This window comes from Tympanuchus pallidicinctus, unplaced genomic scaffold, assembly GCF_026119805.1.
Source record: "Tympanuchus pallidicinctus isolate F22 unplaced genomic scaffold, pur_lepc_1.0 scaffold33, whole genome shotgun sequence".
NCBI lineage: Eukaryota > Metazoa > Chordata > Aves > Galliformes > Phasianidae > Tympanuchus > Tympanuchus pallidicinctus.
In genome coordinates, this window is record NW_026294751.1 from 1316858 (window position 1) to 1332251 (window position 15394).

The window sequence follows — 15394 nt, forward strand, 5'->3', positions numbered from 1 at the left end:
AGCCAGCATCACCCAGCCGCGGGGCTTGCACAACGCGGGGCGTGGTGCTCGGCTCCCAGCTCAGCTCCCTTCCTGCCCCACTGCAGACACATGGACAGGAGCTGCAGCAGGCTGAGGTGAGCGCTGGGTGCAGGGGGGTGGAGGGGGGGGCTGTGCAGCATCGCCCATGGAGCCCTCAGGGATGGGGATGTGGGGGATTTACAGGTGGCTGTCAGGGGGATGGTGAAAAGCCAGTGGTCCTCATGGGATACACAGCAGTTACGGGCTCCAGGCTTGGCTCATCAGCTTTTGGTTGAGGATGGATACGTGGCAGCTCCCCGCTCCTGATCTCTCTGCAGATGTGTAGGAAGTGCTGGGCTTGCTCACACTCCAGCAGGGCTGAGCTCTCCAGGAGCTCTGTGGGTTCTGGGCAGCACTTGAGGATCTGTTCCTTCCGCACAGCCACAGGACACGTAGAACCAAGGTGCCACGCCACGCAGAACCAAGCAGTGAGGAGATCCCGAGCGCTGCGCTGTGATTGTGCTGCCAGCCATGCCCCAAACTGGGATCTTCCCACCCCACAGCCCTCGGTGAGCAGGGACGGAACCGGAGCCTCTTGCAGGTACATCTCAGAGGTGCTGGGTTGGTACAGGCAGAGCTTGTTCAGCATGGGCATGTGGGGTGTGGGAATGCTGAGGATGGTGATACTGAGAAGTGTCTGCACTGGAACCTGGGAGAGGAGTGACAGCCAGGGTGACATATATGGGTGATTCTGCCCCCACCTGGGCCCAGGATCCCTTGTGTCACCTACAAGAGAGAAAACTTGTTTCCTGCAAACCCCTTTGGGCTCTCAGTGAGCAGGAGCCATTCAGCCCAATTTACCCATGTGGAAACTGAGGCCTGAGTGGGGCTGGGATGGGCAGAGTCAGAGCCTGACATCTCCTAATGATAAAGATCCCATCAGTCACCAAAACTGATGGATGTGCACAGGGGCTGCCCAGCACTCCCACAGCCCAAGGGCTGTGCAGAGCGTGCAGGGAAGTGCAGCTGATGGATATGAATTCCTGGAGAGGTGAGCCTGGGGCTGGAGGAGTGGAGACCATGCACACCTGGTGCTGTGCCCCATGGGGAGCCCTGCCAGCCTGGTCCTGCTGGGGAGCTTCACCCGCTAGGTGCTTAACGGCAGCCACAGGCTCCCCAAAGCCTCCCTTCCATCATACCACAGCTCTGATGTGTCTCAGCACATGAAGTGACATGCCCTGAGTAGTCACACAGTGGGTTGATGTGTGAGTACCCAGCAGACCAAACAGGGCCTGGCAATGCATTGCGGTGGCCAGCAGCACACGTGCTGGAACTTTGGGGACTGAAGGGGGGATGGAAATATGCAGCAGGGTCCCCTCTTGCCCCCATCCCAGGGATGCTGCCAGGTCACGAGGCTACTTTTCACTGAAGGGTTTGCTTTGCTGCAATACCCAGCACGTCATGCAGCCCTGACATCCTCCCAGGGCACGGCCTCTCTGTTTATCCAGGGGATTTTGTTGCCAGTTTATACCGATGCATGCAGTCAGGGACTGTGGTTGGCAGGAGTGCTCCAGGCAGCTCTTCCCTTATGGCAAAGGCTCTGATAGAGGGAAGCCTGGAAGGGCTGAATCACCTCTGAACATCGCTGTAAGAACCCAGGGTCAGCCGTGTCTCCACCAGCCCAGGCTCTGCTCTATGTTGTCATGCCGTGTCCCCAGCTGAGTGTGATGGACAGGAGGAGGTCAGCTGGGTTAGGAGGGTCCATACAGCGCTGCAGTGCTGCAGGAGATGAGCTGCCCTGCTGTTGTGTCCTGCTGAATCTCCCCACCCATCGATGTTTCTCCAGGTGTCTGATTCGGACTGCAGCTATCACCACTCATCATGGATTGGAAGACACTGCAGGGGCTGCTCAGTGGGGTCAACAAATACTCCACAGCCTTCGGTCGTATCTGGCTCTCCGTGGTCTTCGTCTTCCGTGTCCTGGTCTACGTGGTGGCAGCCGAGCGCGTCTGGGGGGATGAGCAGAAGGACTTTGACTGCAATACACGCCAGCCAGGCTGCACCAACGTCTGCTATGACCACTTCTTCCCCATCTCCCACATCCGCCTCTGGGCTCTGCAGCTCATCTTTGTCACTTGTCCCTCCCTGCTGGTCATCATGCACGTGGCCTACCGGGAGGACCGCGAGAAAAAGAACAGGGAGAAGAACGGGGAGAATTGCCCCAAGCTGTACAGCAACACAGGCAAGAAGCACGGTGGGCTGTGGTGGACTTACCTGCTCAGCCTCTTCTTCAAGCTCATCATAGAGATCCTGTTCCTCTACCTCCTCCACAAGATGTGGGACAGCTTCGACTTGCCACGGCTGGTCAAGTGCACCAACGTGGAGCCCTGTCCCAACACTGTGGACTGCTACATCGCTCGGCCAACCGAGAAGAGAGTCTTCACTTATTTCATGGTCGGGGCTTCTTCCATCTGCATCGTCCTCACTGTCTGTGAGATCTTCTACCTCATCTTCAAACGCATTGTCCGGAGCACACGCAAGTGGAAGAAGTCCATCAAGCGCTCTATGAGCTACAGCAAAGCCTCCACCTGCCAGTGCCACCTCAAGGCAGAGGAGAGGGAGAACAAGGCCCTGAATAGGTGTGTGGCAGCCTAAAGGCCATGGCTCCCATCCTGACCTCCATCGGATGGGGTCATGGAAGGGGAAGAGGGAAGGATAAGGGTCCTGGCACGTGCCAGGGATGGCTGCCCTGGAGGTGACCACCAGCAATGCCACCACCAGAGCCTTCAGCTGGGACCTCACTGGCTCTGTAGGGGAGGGAAAAACATCCAGGGGAAATCTTCTTGGTGCCTCTAAGGGCAATTGTATGTCATGGGAACATGAGTGACGTGATGATGATGGGCTGGGGTGGTTGTAACCTCTGCAGCTTGTGACGGGCAGGACAGGGCAGGTACAGAGTGGGCACAGACCAAGCTGGGACACAGAGGAATCCCATCCCACCACCAGACAAGACCTTCTTAGGGACCCACAGCATGAGATGTGGGGACTCTGAGGACTAATAGTGCCAGGACTGATGACCACATGCATATCCCCAGGGTGTCCCAGCAGTGAGGGCATGCCTAGCAGTGGCCCAGTGCCAGCTGCCCACAGGCACGCTGTAACTATGAGTGTCTGTTCTTTCCACAGAGGAGAGGAGCTGTAACCTCCCCTGTTCCAGCCAGCTTGCCTTCCCCTCGGACCATGAGCTTTTCAAGCCTATGAAGTTCCCAAACTCTGGATATTTGACCTCTGTGAAAAATTATTAAACCCAACAAAGTCCCCTGAGAGAAGATTATGGGGTGACTGAGAAGACACAGGTAAGGGACGGGCAGCCCCTGAGCTCTGCTGGCTGCACCCAGTGGTGCTTGGACATCATGCTGGCACATGGACACCAATCACAAGCTCTGCTAAGCAGCCACCAAGCTGCCTCCAGTGGGGACAAAGCCATTGTGCTGGGAGGGCACACAGGACTGGGACCAGCAGGAGGGAGCAGCCAAAGACTCCAACAGCTCCTCTTGAGTTTCCTGTGCTGCTGCTCCTATGCTGGGTACAAATGCACTGAGTATTGCCCAGCCCAGGCTGCTGGTGCCCATCATATGGTGCTGCTGCATTGGCCCAGGACAGGCAGGAACAGTTTCTCTCTCTCTGCTCATGCAAGCACCTCACTGACGTCCTGCCCAAGTGGCTTTTCTGGCTCTGCTGCTTCCCTCTGCACCCACCCCTTGCCTCAGACGGATGTGTCATTCACATTAGCAATGAATCCAAGGGGTCAATAAACGTTTCATTGTAGACATTGGGATCTGCTCTGCTTGCTAGAAATTGCAGGGGGGAGGTGAGGGCTGAAAAAACGGATTTGTGTTGCTTCCTCAGGTGCCCCTGGTGGGTTCAGCCCCCTGGCCTCGTGCCTGGTATCCACCTGCCCCCTCCCCTCCCACTTGTCACACGTCGTTAAACTTTAATTCACCAGAACTGCACACTGTGGCCCCCAAGGAAATCAAGGCGAGCTCAGCATCAATCATTTACTAAACCTTGATAAATATTACAATAAATAGAAATGATTTCCACTTAATCTCTCCCTAAGCAGCTGTATGCGGAGGGTCTGCACAACCTATGCTTTTTCAAATCCACACACGTCGTGCAGCAGGTGCTGCCACGGCTGGGGCTCGTGCTGCACTGAAAGGCAGTGACAGTGATGCCCACGTGGCACGGTGACACATCTCTGCTGCTCAGCACCTTGTCACTTATGCCATCTGTGGTGCCAGACTTGGGCCACCTGACACCAGAGGAGAGATATCATGGGTTTCTGATCAGGATGCGCCTCTGCAACCAGTTTGGAGTCTGTATTGAGGCGCCCTCGTGGCTTACCGGAGACCTGTGGCCTGTGTGAGTGAAGCAATGTGGGAGCTGGTCCATCCACAAGTGGGGACACCTCCATTTCCTTTGTGGTTTTGGGGCTGCTGCCCAGAGGTGATCATTTCCGCCCATCAGGGACTGGCTGCAGAGCATCACTGGGGACAGATGCAATGAGGGGACACGTCACAGCAGCAGCCACAACTTTGGGCTGGAGGGAAGGGGGAAGCGGTGACCCTGCTGAGCTGGCTGGGAGATGGGTGCTGGACACCTTGTGCCACAGCACGTGGATGTTACCCAATGCAATTAATTTATATGAAACCTAACGAGGCTGTTCTGGCTCCACCTCTGCTCAGACCTGTCTGTGAGGAGGAAATGCCACGTCCTGGTGTGGAGAGGCAGCAGTTTCCTGGCCCAGTTTCTGCTTGGATTGCCCAAGATCTGCCGCTCTCATGCAGCCTGTGCCGTGTGCTGTCCCACTGCAGCTGGGAGGACACAAATGGGGGTTTTTGTCCCCCAGAGTATCTGCACTTAACCCTGTGCATAAAATACCAGCATCTGCTTACACTGCTCTCCCGTATCAGTCCCAACTCCCCTCACTAAGAGCAAAACTACCCAGGGCATCCACACCGCGGCCTCTCAGTGCCGCCCCACAGCCTCCCGCTGTCCCAAACCCTCCCTTATCTCAGCCGGGCTCTGTTCAGACCCATCGGCGGCCGCGGCCCCGTGCCACCGCTAGCGCTCAGCCTGCGATGTGGCTCCAGCACCACCCAGCGCCCACGCCGCGCACGGTCCCGCTCCACAGGCGCCTGGAGAAGCGAAAGATCCCAAAATATATCCGGAACGGACCGGCCCCGAGGGCAGCATCCTCCGGGTACGGGCCGGAGCATCTCCCATCGGGTGTCCCCGTCGCCTCGCGATGCTCGCGGTGCCCCCGGCCGCAGAGGAGCTTTGAACGGGTGCGGGACGCTCAGCCGCCGGGCTCTGCCCGCAGGACTGCGGGGGACAACGGGGTACGGCCATTCCCACCGCTTTCTGTCCCCGTCTCCCCCCCTGGAGCTGCCGGACTCCCCCGGCTCCTCTCCCCCAGCCCGTCCAGTACAGCTTCGACTCCCACGGACGGCCCTGAAGCAACGATTCGCGTTTGGGTCGCGCACAACTTTTCTCTCCCCGCCTCCCGCCGTCACCGGGAGCCTCCCGGGCGGTGCTGGCGGCCCCACCGCCCCCGGCCCGCCCCGACGGGGTGGGAGCGGGCGGCCCCGGCCCGGCTCCCCGCACCTGCGGCGTTTCGCTAAGCCCCGGCCCCGGCTTCCTGTCCGCGCTCCTCCTCCGAGTCCCCCGGGCCCCGCACGGCCCCCGCAGCCCGACCCGGCCCGGCCGCTCACACCCTGCACGGCCCGAGGCAGAAGGGACGTGCCCGGCGCTGCCAGGCGGGCGGTGAGTGAGTGAATGGGACCCCCGGGACCCCCGGCACCGCATCGTTTTCTGCTTTGTGATGGGATCACTGCTCTCTGCATGCACTCACTTTTCTGCTTCGGGGCACTTCTCCATCCTACTGGGAGACGTGTCCCTTAAATGGTCCAGCTGCGCTTAATTAGCAAACGTTAATTAGGAGTCAGGGCTGTGGCTGCTTCCTCTTTCCCAGCTGGGCTGCAGGGCTGTGCTATGAGAGGGGATGCAGGCAGGCAGGCTGCCTGTCTGGCTGGCTGAGGTGACAGTGGGACAGCCGGGGTCCCGCGAGCAGTGCCAGGTCTGCGTGCAGTGAGTGGCTTTGGGGTCCCTAAGCTGGGGGTTACAAAGGGCATGGGGGGAGCAATTTGGGGCTGGGGTGGTATTGACCCACAGCAAGGGAGCTGGCTGTGGATTGCAGGTTGGTCTAGCTGAGCTCAGTGGCCTTTTCCAACTTTAATGATTCTCTGATTGTGCACTCAGTTTGGGGACAGCACTGCTAGGGTGACAGCTGTGCTCAGGGCTTTGTGCCACTGTCACATTGCTTGCTGCCCTTTGGTGGGGCTGGGCTGTAGGAGGGGTGAGTTTAAGCTGCCCCTGCAAGCTGCCAGCCATGCCCTCATAGTGGGTTTGCTGGGACCTTCTAAAGAGTGGTTGTGTCCTGAGGAAGCTTGGGGACACAGCGTGCGAATGGGGGATTGACTCGATCCCCCTCTCCTCCCTCTGCTGCCAGAGGCACGAGGCTCCTAGAAGATGGGCGACTGGGGATTCCTGGAAAAACTGCTGGACCAAGTCCAGGAACACTCAACTGTGATCGGGAAGATCTGGCTCACTGTCCTCTTCATCTTCCGTATCCTCATCCTGGGCTTGGCTGGTGAGTCCGTGTGGGGGGACGAGCAGTCAGACTTCGTGTGCAACACCAAGCAGCCGGGCTGCACCAACGTCTGCTACGACAAAGCCTTTCCCATCTCCCACATCCGCTACTGGGTGCTGCAGTTCCTCTTCGTAAGCACCCCGACCCTCATTTACCTGGGCCACGTTGTCTATCTCTCGCGGAAGGAGGAGAAACTGAAACAGCAGGAGAATGAGCTCCGGGCTATCCACAGCAAGGACCCGAAGATTGAGCAAGCATTGGCAGCTGTAGAGAAGAAGATGTCCAAGATCTACATGACCGAGGATGGGCGGCTCAAGATCCGAGGGGCGCTGATGTGGACGTACATCGTCAGCGTGATCTGCAAAAGCATCTTTGAGGCAGGGTTCCTCGTTGGCCAGTGGTACCTGTATGGCTTCTCCATGGTGCCCCGCTACGTGTGCAGGAGGGACCCCTGCCCACACCAGGTGGACTGCTTCATCTCCCGCCCCACCGAGAAGACCATCTTCATCATCTTCATGCTGGTGATGGGCCTCATCTCCTTAATCCTCAACCTCTTGGAGCTCTTCCACCTCTGCTGCAAGAGCCTGCTCAGCAACATCAAGAAGGTGCCGGTGCCGGCTGGCCCGAGCCAGAGTGCCTTTGCTGATGACATGGGCTCGGGTCCTTACCCAGCCAAGCATTACCCCTTCCTGCCCATGGCCGAGAGCCACACGCCGCCCTACCAGGCCTACAACAAACTCTCCAGTGAGCAGAACTGGGCCAACTTCCGCAACGAGGAGAACCTGGCATTGGGCAGCAGCACCAGGCCCCTGTCGGACCCCTACGCCCCCAGGGTTCCAGATGCCCCAGTCCCTGAGGAGAAGCTGTGCAGCCGGCCCAGCAGCTCTGCATCCAAGAAGCAATACGTCTAGGGCCAGGGTGGGGCCATCCCCAGTCCCTTTGTGTCCGGACTGTCCCTTGTGCCCTCTCCGAAGATGTGGTGCCTGCTATTGGGAGCTGATGCTCACAAACACACCGGCTCCTGAGCACAGCCTCTGTTCTCTGCTGTTTTCCCCATGGGCCTTGCAAGGAAGGAAACTACATGGGATGGTGTGTGCAAGGCAGAGGGACTTGGCATCACTGTGGGAAAGGGAGCAAATCCCCAGGGCTGGGAACAGGCTGTCCCAGGGCTGTGACAAGGGGTCCTGTCTGTTTGCAGCTGGCCCCTGGGACACGATGAAGTCCCACTGCCAGTGTGGGAGCACTGTGAAGCCATGGGAAGCCGCTTGTCCTGGCCGTGGGCTGCGTCCCCTTCCTGTGACCCAGCAGACAGCTGGCATTGCTCCATGCGGGGGCTTTGCTGCCAGAGCTGCCCCTGTCCCTGTGGACCACAGTGGGGTTAACCCTGCGCTGAGACATCTGTCACACCGCACGTCCCATCGCCCTAAGTGCCCCAGGACCCCCCCTTGTCCCTGGACTCTTTCCCATGTGATGTCTCTAAGTTATTTTTAACGTGCAGACCCAAGCACGCAGCTTTCTGCCTTAAAGGTGCCGTTGTGCAGGGGACCAGGGAGCCGTGTCCATCCCAGGCCACCAGCCCAGTGGTTTGGGGAAGGAATTAGCCTAGCAGTAACCAGTTTGAGGAGCCGTTGTTTTTAATACTTTGCACTAGGCATCTCCTGCTGTGGGCTGCAGTGCTGGTGATGGGGCAGAGGAATGGACCACTGCCCACCAAAGCTGTGAGATGGAAGGGGCTGCGGGATCCTGCTCCATCTGCTGCTCGTGGACCACGTGCATCCACAGAGCGTGAGCGCGGGGTGTGGGCTTTGCTCCTCTGTTCTGTTTCCTTTTCCTCCCTGCCAGACTGAGCGCTGTATTGCATTGAATAAAGTTGGATGAGTTAAAGGTGCGCTGTGGTGAGAGCATGTTTGTGCCACCTTGCTGCTGTCCTATGGGTGAGGTGTGTGCAAGGGCACAGTGTGAGTTCTGGTGATGCTGCTCATCACTGCAAGTGCAAACCCACCTGCTGCCTCTGCAGGGTCCATTATGGGGCCACTAAGGCACAAAACAGAATTTTGGGTGCCCCCATCACTGGGGCCTCTCATCCGCCTGCCCCAGCTCTGCTGCAGATAAACCTGGTGGAAGCCACAGAGCTGCTGCATAATAGGTGGAAGTGAGCTGCAGATAAAGGAGCACAATGTGCCTCGGGGCCCTATTTGGTTTCCCTGGCGGCCTGAGCCCAGGGCAGAGCATGCTGCTCTCTGCTGAGGGCCTCTTCAGCGAGGGTGGGACAGGCTAAAAATACCCCACAGGCAATGAAATATGGGTGATACGGGGCCGTATCGCTGCCAGAGGAAGCAGAGAGGGAGGCACTGTGCAGAGCCACAGCTGTGCCCAAGCCACTCCCTGCTTTCCCTTCCCTCCATGGGGATGGGAACGCGTGCCTGGAGCATCCCCAAACCCCCATGCTGGGGTGCTGTGGGGCACCAGGACAGACCCTCTGCGGGGGCCTTCCCAAGGGGTGCCCTTGGCTGGCTCCCATCAGGCACCAGCAGAGCTCGGCAGCCCTATGCTCTGCGGGGAGGAAATGCCAGTGGGAAGGGGACCGGCGCAGCCCCACAGTGTTTACCGCCTGGCAGCCGCTGTTTGCTCTCCTCGCTGTCCCAGGCTGATATTTTTGTTGGCACCAGGAGATCATCACGCTTTTCCCTGCAAGGTGGAAAACAAGACGGCCGCAAGCCCCCTCGATGGAGCCAGCGGAGCCACGCGTGCCCGGCCCCCACGTGCTGCAACAACACGGCCCCGCACACAGCTATTGTTCCCGTGTTGTGACAATGGTGGCTGCTGTGACCCCGCGCCGCCGGGACCTTCGTCGGCACGCGCCAACAACAACAGCCAGAGCTCACCTGCACCGCGGCAGCGGGGATGGGGAAGGCGTGGGACCCCCTGAAGGCGGGCGGGCAGCCCTAAGACAAATAAAAGTTTGCAGCTGATAAGCGTGCTGGCTGGCCCGTAGGAGCCCTTTTGGACAGATAGCAGCGGGACAGACATTCACGGCCTTTCTCACACCTCTGAGTTGCCTCCTGAATAAACAGCCCCCTCCGGTCCCCTTCTGGGAACAGCACTCGCTGTCCCAAAGCCCGGCCCTGTGCTGTGGTGCTGAGTCCTGCAGCTCCCCGTGGGCACCCCAGGACGGGCATTTTTCTGGGCGCTGCCCCCCACTGTCTCCCCTGGGATGGGGAAGCCCCATGTCAGAGCCTATGGGGTTTCTCTCTGTCCAAGGCTGGAGGTTTTTTCAAGGGTGCAGCCCCTAAAACAGTCTCATTGTGAGCCTGCCTATGCCGTGCCCCATGTGCATGTTTTCTTTAACGGAGTGCAAGCAACAACTTGCTGCTGTTCCTACACCCATAGCTCCTGGAAGAAAGTGAGTGCCAAGAGAGTGATGTGATGTCTTCAAGGTGTGAAAGAAACAGGGAGGGAGGAGCACCAGCAGGTGGATGTGCACCCAAACAACGTGGAGCTCAGGGATCCCAGGCAGAGGCATCCCTTGGGCACAGCTTTTGGGTGTCCACTCTGAGCACCTCCTGATCCAGGAAGGGTTTAGGGGTGCTCAGCTGGTCCTACAGGGGTGACACGTTGCCCAGGACGCCAGTTCCTGCTGAGGCCGTTGCCCAAACACCAACCACTGTCCCAGGGCCACCAGTTAGCACCAGCCCGCACTGGGTTCTGCACAGTACAGCCCAGGCTGGAGGCAGGAGCAGTACAGACTGCTGCAGCTCGTCCCACCGCAAGACTCTGTCCAAGGAGCTGGCCGAGCACCAAGGAGTTTATTTTTAAGCTTTCCCAGCGCAGAGAAAAGAGCAAGCTGCTAAATCCGACTTGCTCGCAGGAAGAGCAGCGGCGGCAGCGGGAGCAAAACTGCAGCTGAGAAAGGAGGAAGGGCAGAGGCTGGGCAGGGCGATGCCAGCTGGGACCACAGCAATGATGCATCTCTGAGCCCCAGCACTAGCATGATGGCATCACCAACTGTGGCACAACCCTGCCTCTATCAGCCCAGTCCCTAAGGAGGACCAATGCAGCCAACCCCATGCAGCTCCCTGCAGGGTTATATTTAAGCCTCCACGCGTGGGCACAGCAGACAATGTGGCCCCTGAGACCCGCGTGAGAACCACAGGCAGGAGGAAACGCGCTCAATAGCCTCGACGACTTCCCGCATCCTGACATTGTCGCTCCCCTCCAGCCGCTTCCTCGTGTTCAGGCAGTGGGGCTGCAGCAGCACCCGCACCCCCATGCCCACCCCAGGATGGTGTCCGGGAGCTGTGGCTGCATGAAGAGGTGACACTGAGTGGGATGTGTCCCCTGTTGCTGTCCCATGCCTTGGATCTTGTTTAAAGTGGAGCTGCTCTTCTCTAAAGGCTCTGCAGGGCTTTTGCTGGAGCCGGCAGCAGCAATACGGCTACACTATGGGACCGTGGGTCCTGCAGAGGGACTGAGACACTGGGAAAGGACAAGATGGGAGCCTGGGAAAACAGCCTGGGTTCACCAGGGCAGGGAGCAGAGGTCCCCAAGGAATGCGGGGACACGCTGGGGGACACAAACCATTCGTTAGCCAGCACCTCTGGGGTGAGCACACCTCTGCATCTCGGGGCTGTCGGCACGTCCCAAGTGCCCTGGGGTGACAGTGCTGCCCCAGGACAGGAAATGTGAGTGGGAGTCCCCATGGGTCCCTGCACTGCTCTGCAGAGCCACGTCACTCACTCATGGCCCTGCTGCTCCAAGCAGCCCTGGTGCCACCACATGGCCACAGAGTCCCAGATCTACAGCTGGCGTGTCACCACACTGAGCTCACCGGACATCCTCTGCAGCTGCCCAGGTGTGGTGAGCTGTGCCGAGCAGCTGGGGGGGCTCTGGGGTCTCCGTTCCCCCCCAGCAGTGTGAGCTGGGAAGCAGAGTGGGGAGGGCAGCAGAGCAGACTGGCTCCATCCCTGCATCCTGCCTCCGGAAACCAAAATCTGTTCCTCGCACCTGTGAGGGACCCCCAGCAGCAAACACAGCCACAGCCAGAGCATGGCTCTGCAGGGAGCACAGCTGCCCCTGGAGCTGGTGGGGAGGAAATCACAGGTCTGGCAGGGACAGTCCCAGCACAGCCAGTGGCCCCAGTGCCATTGTGGCCTGTGGACATCAGACCATGGATGGTGGCTGCTGCAGACCCTGAGCACTCAGTCTGGAGTCCTTTGCTCTGAAAGAAAGGGTGAAATGCCTGTGGAACACCAGCAGACACAGATATCGTGCAGTCCTGTCTCAGGAGCTGAGCCCTGGCTGCACAGCATCGTGCACAGCGCGCACCCCAAGCACAGTGACATTTTGGCAGTGCTGGATTTAATCCCTGCTCGGAGCACAGCCCACTGCCAATGGGCTTCCTCAAAGCCAGATGGGTCCTGTGCTGATGAAGGAGAGCATCCTCCTACAAAGCAGCAGCCCCTGTGCTGGACCACAGCAATGTCTTGCCCATGAGCTGTGGTGCACGAGAGCTGGAAGCCGACTTTTACCATAATGGTGCATTCAGCAATGCTTCCTCTCGCTCCTAGTGAGATATCATGGCTATTTTTCCCAGCTCTGAGTTCTCGCCGACTCCTATTCTTGTCCAGAGAGTGATTCCCAGGCAGCACATTGTTGAGATTCAATGGGAGGAAGGGAGGGTTTGCAGCACCAAGGGTTTAGGAGAATTGTGGCACTTTCCCTCGTTTGTAACCGGTCTGCAGAAAGCCCCCAATGCCCTGGGGAGCCCATGGCTCACCCCTAGTGGTCTGCTGGTGCAGAAACCAGCTGGAAACGTGGAAGCACTGCTCAGGTAGCAGGTATAGATGGCTGCAGAGGTTGGGGATGCACTGCGGGGCTCGTGGTACCCACACAGATGCTGTTCGTGGCCCATCCTTCTGCACACATTGTTTCAGCAAGCGGAGAGGCTGTGTGGGCTTGGGGGCAGGAAATGGGCCAACAAAGCCCCAACAAAGCACGATTGTGCCCTGCGGGCCTGAGAACAGGCAGATCAATGGGCTATAAACAGCCACGGGAGACGCTCCGTCGCAGGGTGAACAAAGGAATTTCAGAAGAGGTTTCCGAGCTGGGTCCGACTGGTCCCAGGTGGGGGAAGTGAAGGGTTCGTTCCCACCCCCAGAGCACAACAGTGAGCCCAGCATCACTCCCAGCTGGGCTGGGAAAGGCTGAGATTGAGTACAAGGGCCTCTCGGCAAGGGGGACAGAGAGGCATTTGAACTCCAGAACATGGGGAGACAGCAGGACTGGGCTTGGGGCATTGCCACAAGAGTCTTCCTGCACATTCAGGTCCAGGCAGTGCTGAGCACAGCCACCACACAGCACACGCAGCTCCTCTTGGCCCTGCCTGCCTCATTTCTCTCACAAACAGCCTCAGATGGCAAGCTCCTGGTGGAGAGCTCAGCCAGCAGGCAGCAAGCCAGCCCGAGGAGAGCAGGTCGGGAGGTAAACATGGCCCGGGCAGTAAAGCTGTCAGCGGGGCAGAAGGAAGCAGGACAGAGCAATGCAAAAAGCTGAACTGGCTGCTGACATCAGGGCTTTGCATGAGACACAACAGATTTATCGGCCCCGAGAGGGGAAGGCCAGGCTGGGGCAGGGTGAGAAGGCTAGCTGCGTGAGCAGGGAAAAACAAGCCGGGAGAGAGCGATAACCCCACGCTGCAGGCAGAGTAACAGCACAGAGTGGGGCTGATGCTGCTCAGAGTTTGGTCCCACTGTGCTGGTAACACTCCTGTGGCACGAGGGGACACCACTGGCCCTGGCCTGGTTTCAGGTACCCCAGCGCTCGCCCCTTGGCACAAAACATTCCTGCTCCTGTCCCTCGGGCCCCCACCCAGCGCTGTCACCACCCTTCTGGTTTAGATAAGGACGCTGAGGGGAAGCGGTGACGTGGCACGGGGGGGGCTGGGAGGGAGGCACACAGCAACACAGCCTGGCATTTCAGTGCTTCCTCCACCCTTCTGACCATCACCCCTCCCCAGCCATGCCAAGTGGGGTTTCTTGAAAATACCAGGAGCAGAAACATGCTCTGAGTCAGGGTTTCAGACAGCTGACAATGCAGAAGACGACACTGAGGCCCAGGACTCACAGAAGTTTAATCTGGCTGTGCCTGTGCAAAGCAAGAGTTCTCATTCTCTACACCTCTGAGCTCCACAATGGATGCAGGGCCAAGATGTCTGCCTTCTGGTCCATTTCTCTGCTGCAAAGCCCCAGGATGGTGCAGAGAGCTTCCGGATCCCCACTGCACTCAAGCTCTCATGGTGATAACATGTTGGTGAGGTGCTGAGGTCTCTAGCAAACCAGTCTGGGTTCACAAAGAGCAAGAGGAGATGGAAGTAGGAGGGCAGGTCCTCCTCGCCCTGCAGTCAGCCCACCCTACCCCATATCACTCAGGTCCAAACGTACAGTAGAGAGCAGATCTCTTCTGTTTCGATGCCCACAAAGAAATCAAACCTAAAGCGACACGTGTGGCGGATAAAGCCATGAAGGTTTCGTGCTGCCAGGGCCAGAATGGGTTGAGAGCTGGTGAGTTTCACACATTCCATCTCCAAACCATTGCCCCATTCCCCACCAGCTGTGGAGGACAGGGTCTGTCTGCAGTCCTGGAGACATTCACGGGGTAGGCAAACCCTGACAGGTCTGCAGAGCCCAGGGAGGGTGACGTAGAGGCAGAGAACAGCCCGAGCACAGCCAGGTGCAGGACGGGGTGGTGGGCAGAGGTGTGCAGGTGCAGAGGAGCCCCAGCACAGTGCTGCTGTGCACAGCCCAGGGCCAGCTGGGAGTCCTCAGCTTCAGCTGGCAGAACCGACAGCTCCATCAACTCTTCTCGGGCCGGTTCCGGTTCAGCACCGCCCGAGGGGCAAACTCCAACTTCTCCTTGAGGCTCACCACCTCGGTCAGGTCCTTGCCCGCAATCTCCTGCAGTTTTCGATCCTCCCTCCGTTCCGAGATGCTTTTCTCCTCCTCCTCGGCCGGCGGCGGGCTGGGGCCGCGGATGAACCACTCCAGGTGGTATCCAACGGCACCCACCACGAAGGCCACGGGGAAGGTGACGTAAGGCGCGTGGGTTCGCACGGCGCTCCACAGCACGGACCACATGGCGGCACCGAGACGAGCGGCCGAGCCCAACGAGCCCCGCTTGGGCCTACACCGCGGTGCCCGGAGCCCGGCGGCCTCCCCACACCCCGCACCCCGGAGCGGGCGCTCACCGGTGCCCCGCAGCGGCTGCGGGACACGGAGCTCCGTGCGGGCCGCGTTCACCCGGGCCCGGCCGCCGCCGCCGCCACCGCTACTTCCGGTACCGGGGCCAGAGCGGCGCATGGCGGTGTGTGCTGCCACCTAGCGGGCAGAGCGGGGAGCGGGATGGGAAACGAGGGGAAAGGGGGAGAAACGGAGAGAGAAGCGGGGAGACGCGGGTGGGAGGCTGCGGGAAGAAAGATGCGGCAGGAGAGCCGAAGGGAGAGCCGTGGGGGGAGACCCGTGCGGTCAGACGTGGGATGGCAGCGGGGGGAGCTCCGCGCAGAGGGAGAGACGGGGGTGGGCGGCACGTGGGGTAAAACCGTGACGGGAGACCTGGAGGGAAGAGCTGCGCACGGAGACGCGAGCAGCCCGCGCTGGGGTGCCCCTCTGCTGCCCGCCCCTGCCCCAG

General features: G+C 59.5%; 3 protein-coding genes across 5 annotated transcripts; 2 read left to right on the plus strand and 1 right to left on the minus strand.

The window, feature by feature from the left end:
* GJB3 (gap junction protein beta 3) lies at positions 1-3830 on the plus strand. The gene is made up of 4 exons (XM_052698671.1): positions 1-116; positions 442-601; positions 1847-2639; positions 3187-3830. Exons 3-4 carry the CDS (start codon positions 1882-1884, stop codon positions 3200-3202), a joined length of 774 nt encoding a protein of 257 aa, XP_052554631.1. The 5' UTR covers positions 1-116; positions 442-601; positions 1847-1881; the 3' UTR covers positions 3203-3830.
* Positions 3831-5655: 1825 nt separating this feature from the next.
* Positions 5656-8600, plus strand: GJA4 (gap junction protein alpha 4). 3 transcript variants are annotated; one of them, XM_052698665.1, is made up of 2 exons: positions 5656-5826; positions 6572-8600. In XM_052698665.1, exon 2 carries the CDS (start codon positions 6592-6594, stop codon positions 7621-7623), a length of 1032 nt encoding a protein of 343 aa, XP_052554625.1. In that variant the 5' UTR covers positions 5656-5826; positions 6572-6591; the 3' UTR covers positions 7624-8600. The 3 variants fall into 3 exon arrangements, with proteins under 3 accessions (XP_052554625.1, XP_052554627.1, XP_052554626.1); XM_052698667.1 differs by lacking the exon at positions 5656-5826 and adding an exon at positions 5875-6150; XM_052698666.1 differs by lacking the exon at positions 5656-5826 and adding an exon at positions 5875-6139.
* Positions 8601-13820: 5220 nt separating this feature from the next.
* On the minus strand, positions 13821-15038 carry SMIM12 (small integral membrane protein 12). The gene has a single exon (XM_052698677.1). The coding sequence runs from the start codon at positions 14842-14844 to the stop codon at positions 14563-14565; it is 282 nt and encodes a 93-aa protein (XP_052554637.1). The 5' UTR covers positions 14845-15038; the 3' UTR covers positions 13821-14562.
* Positions 15039-15394: the final 356 nt, after the last annotated feature.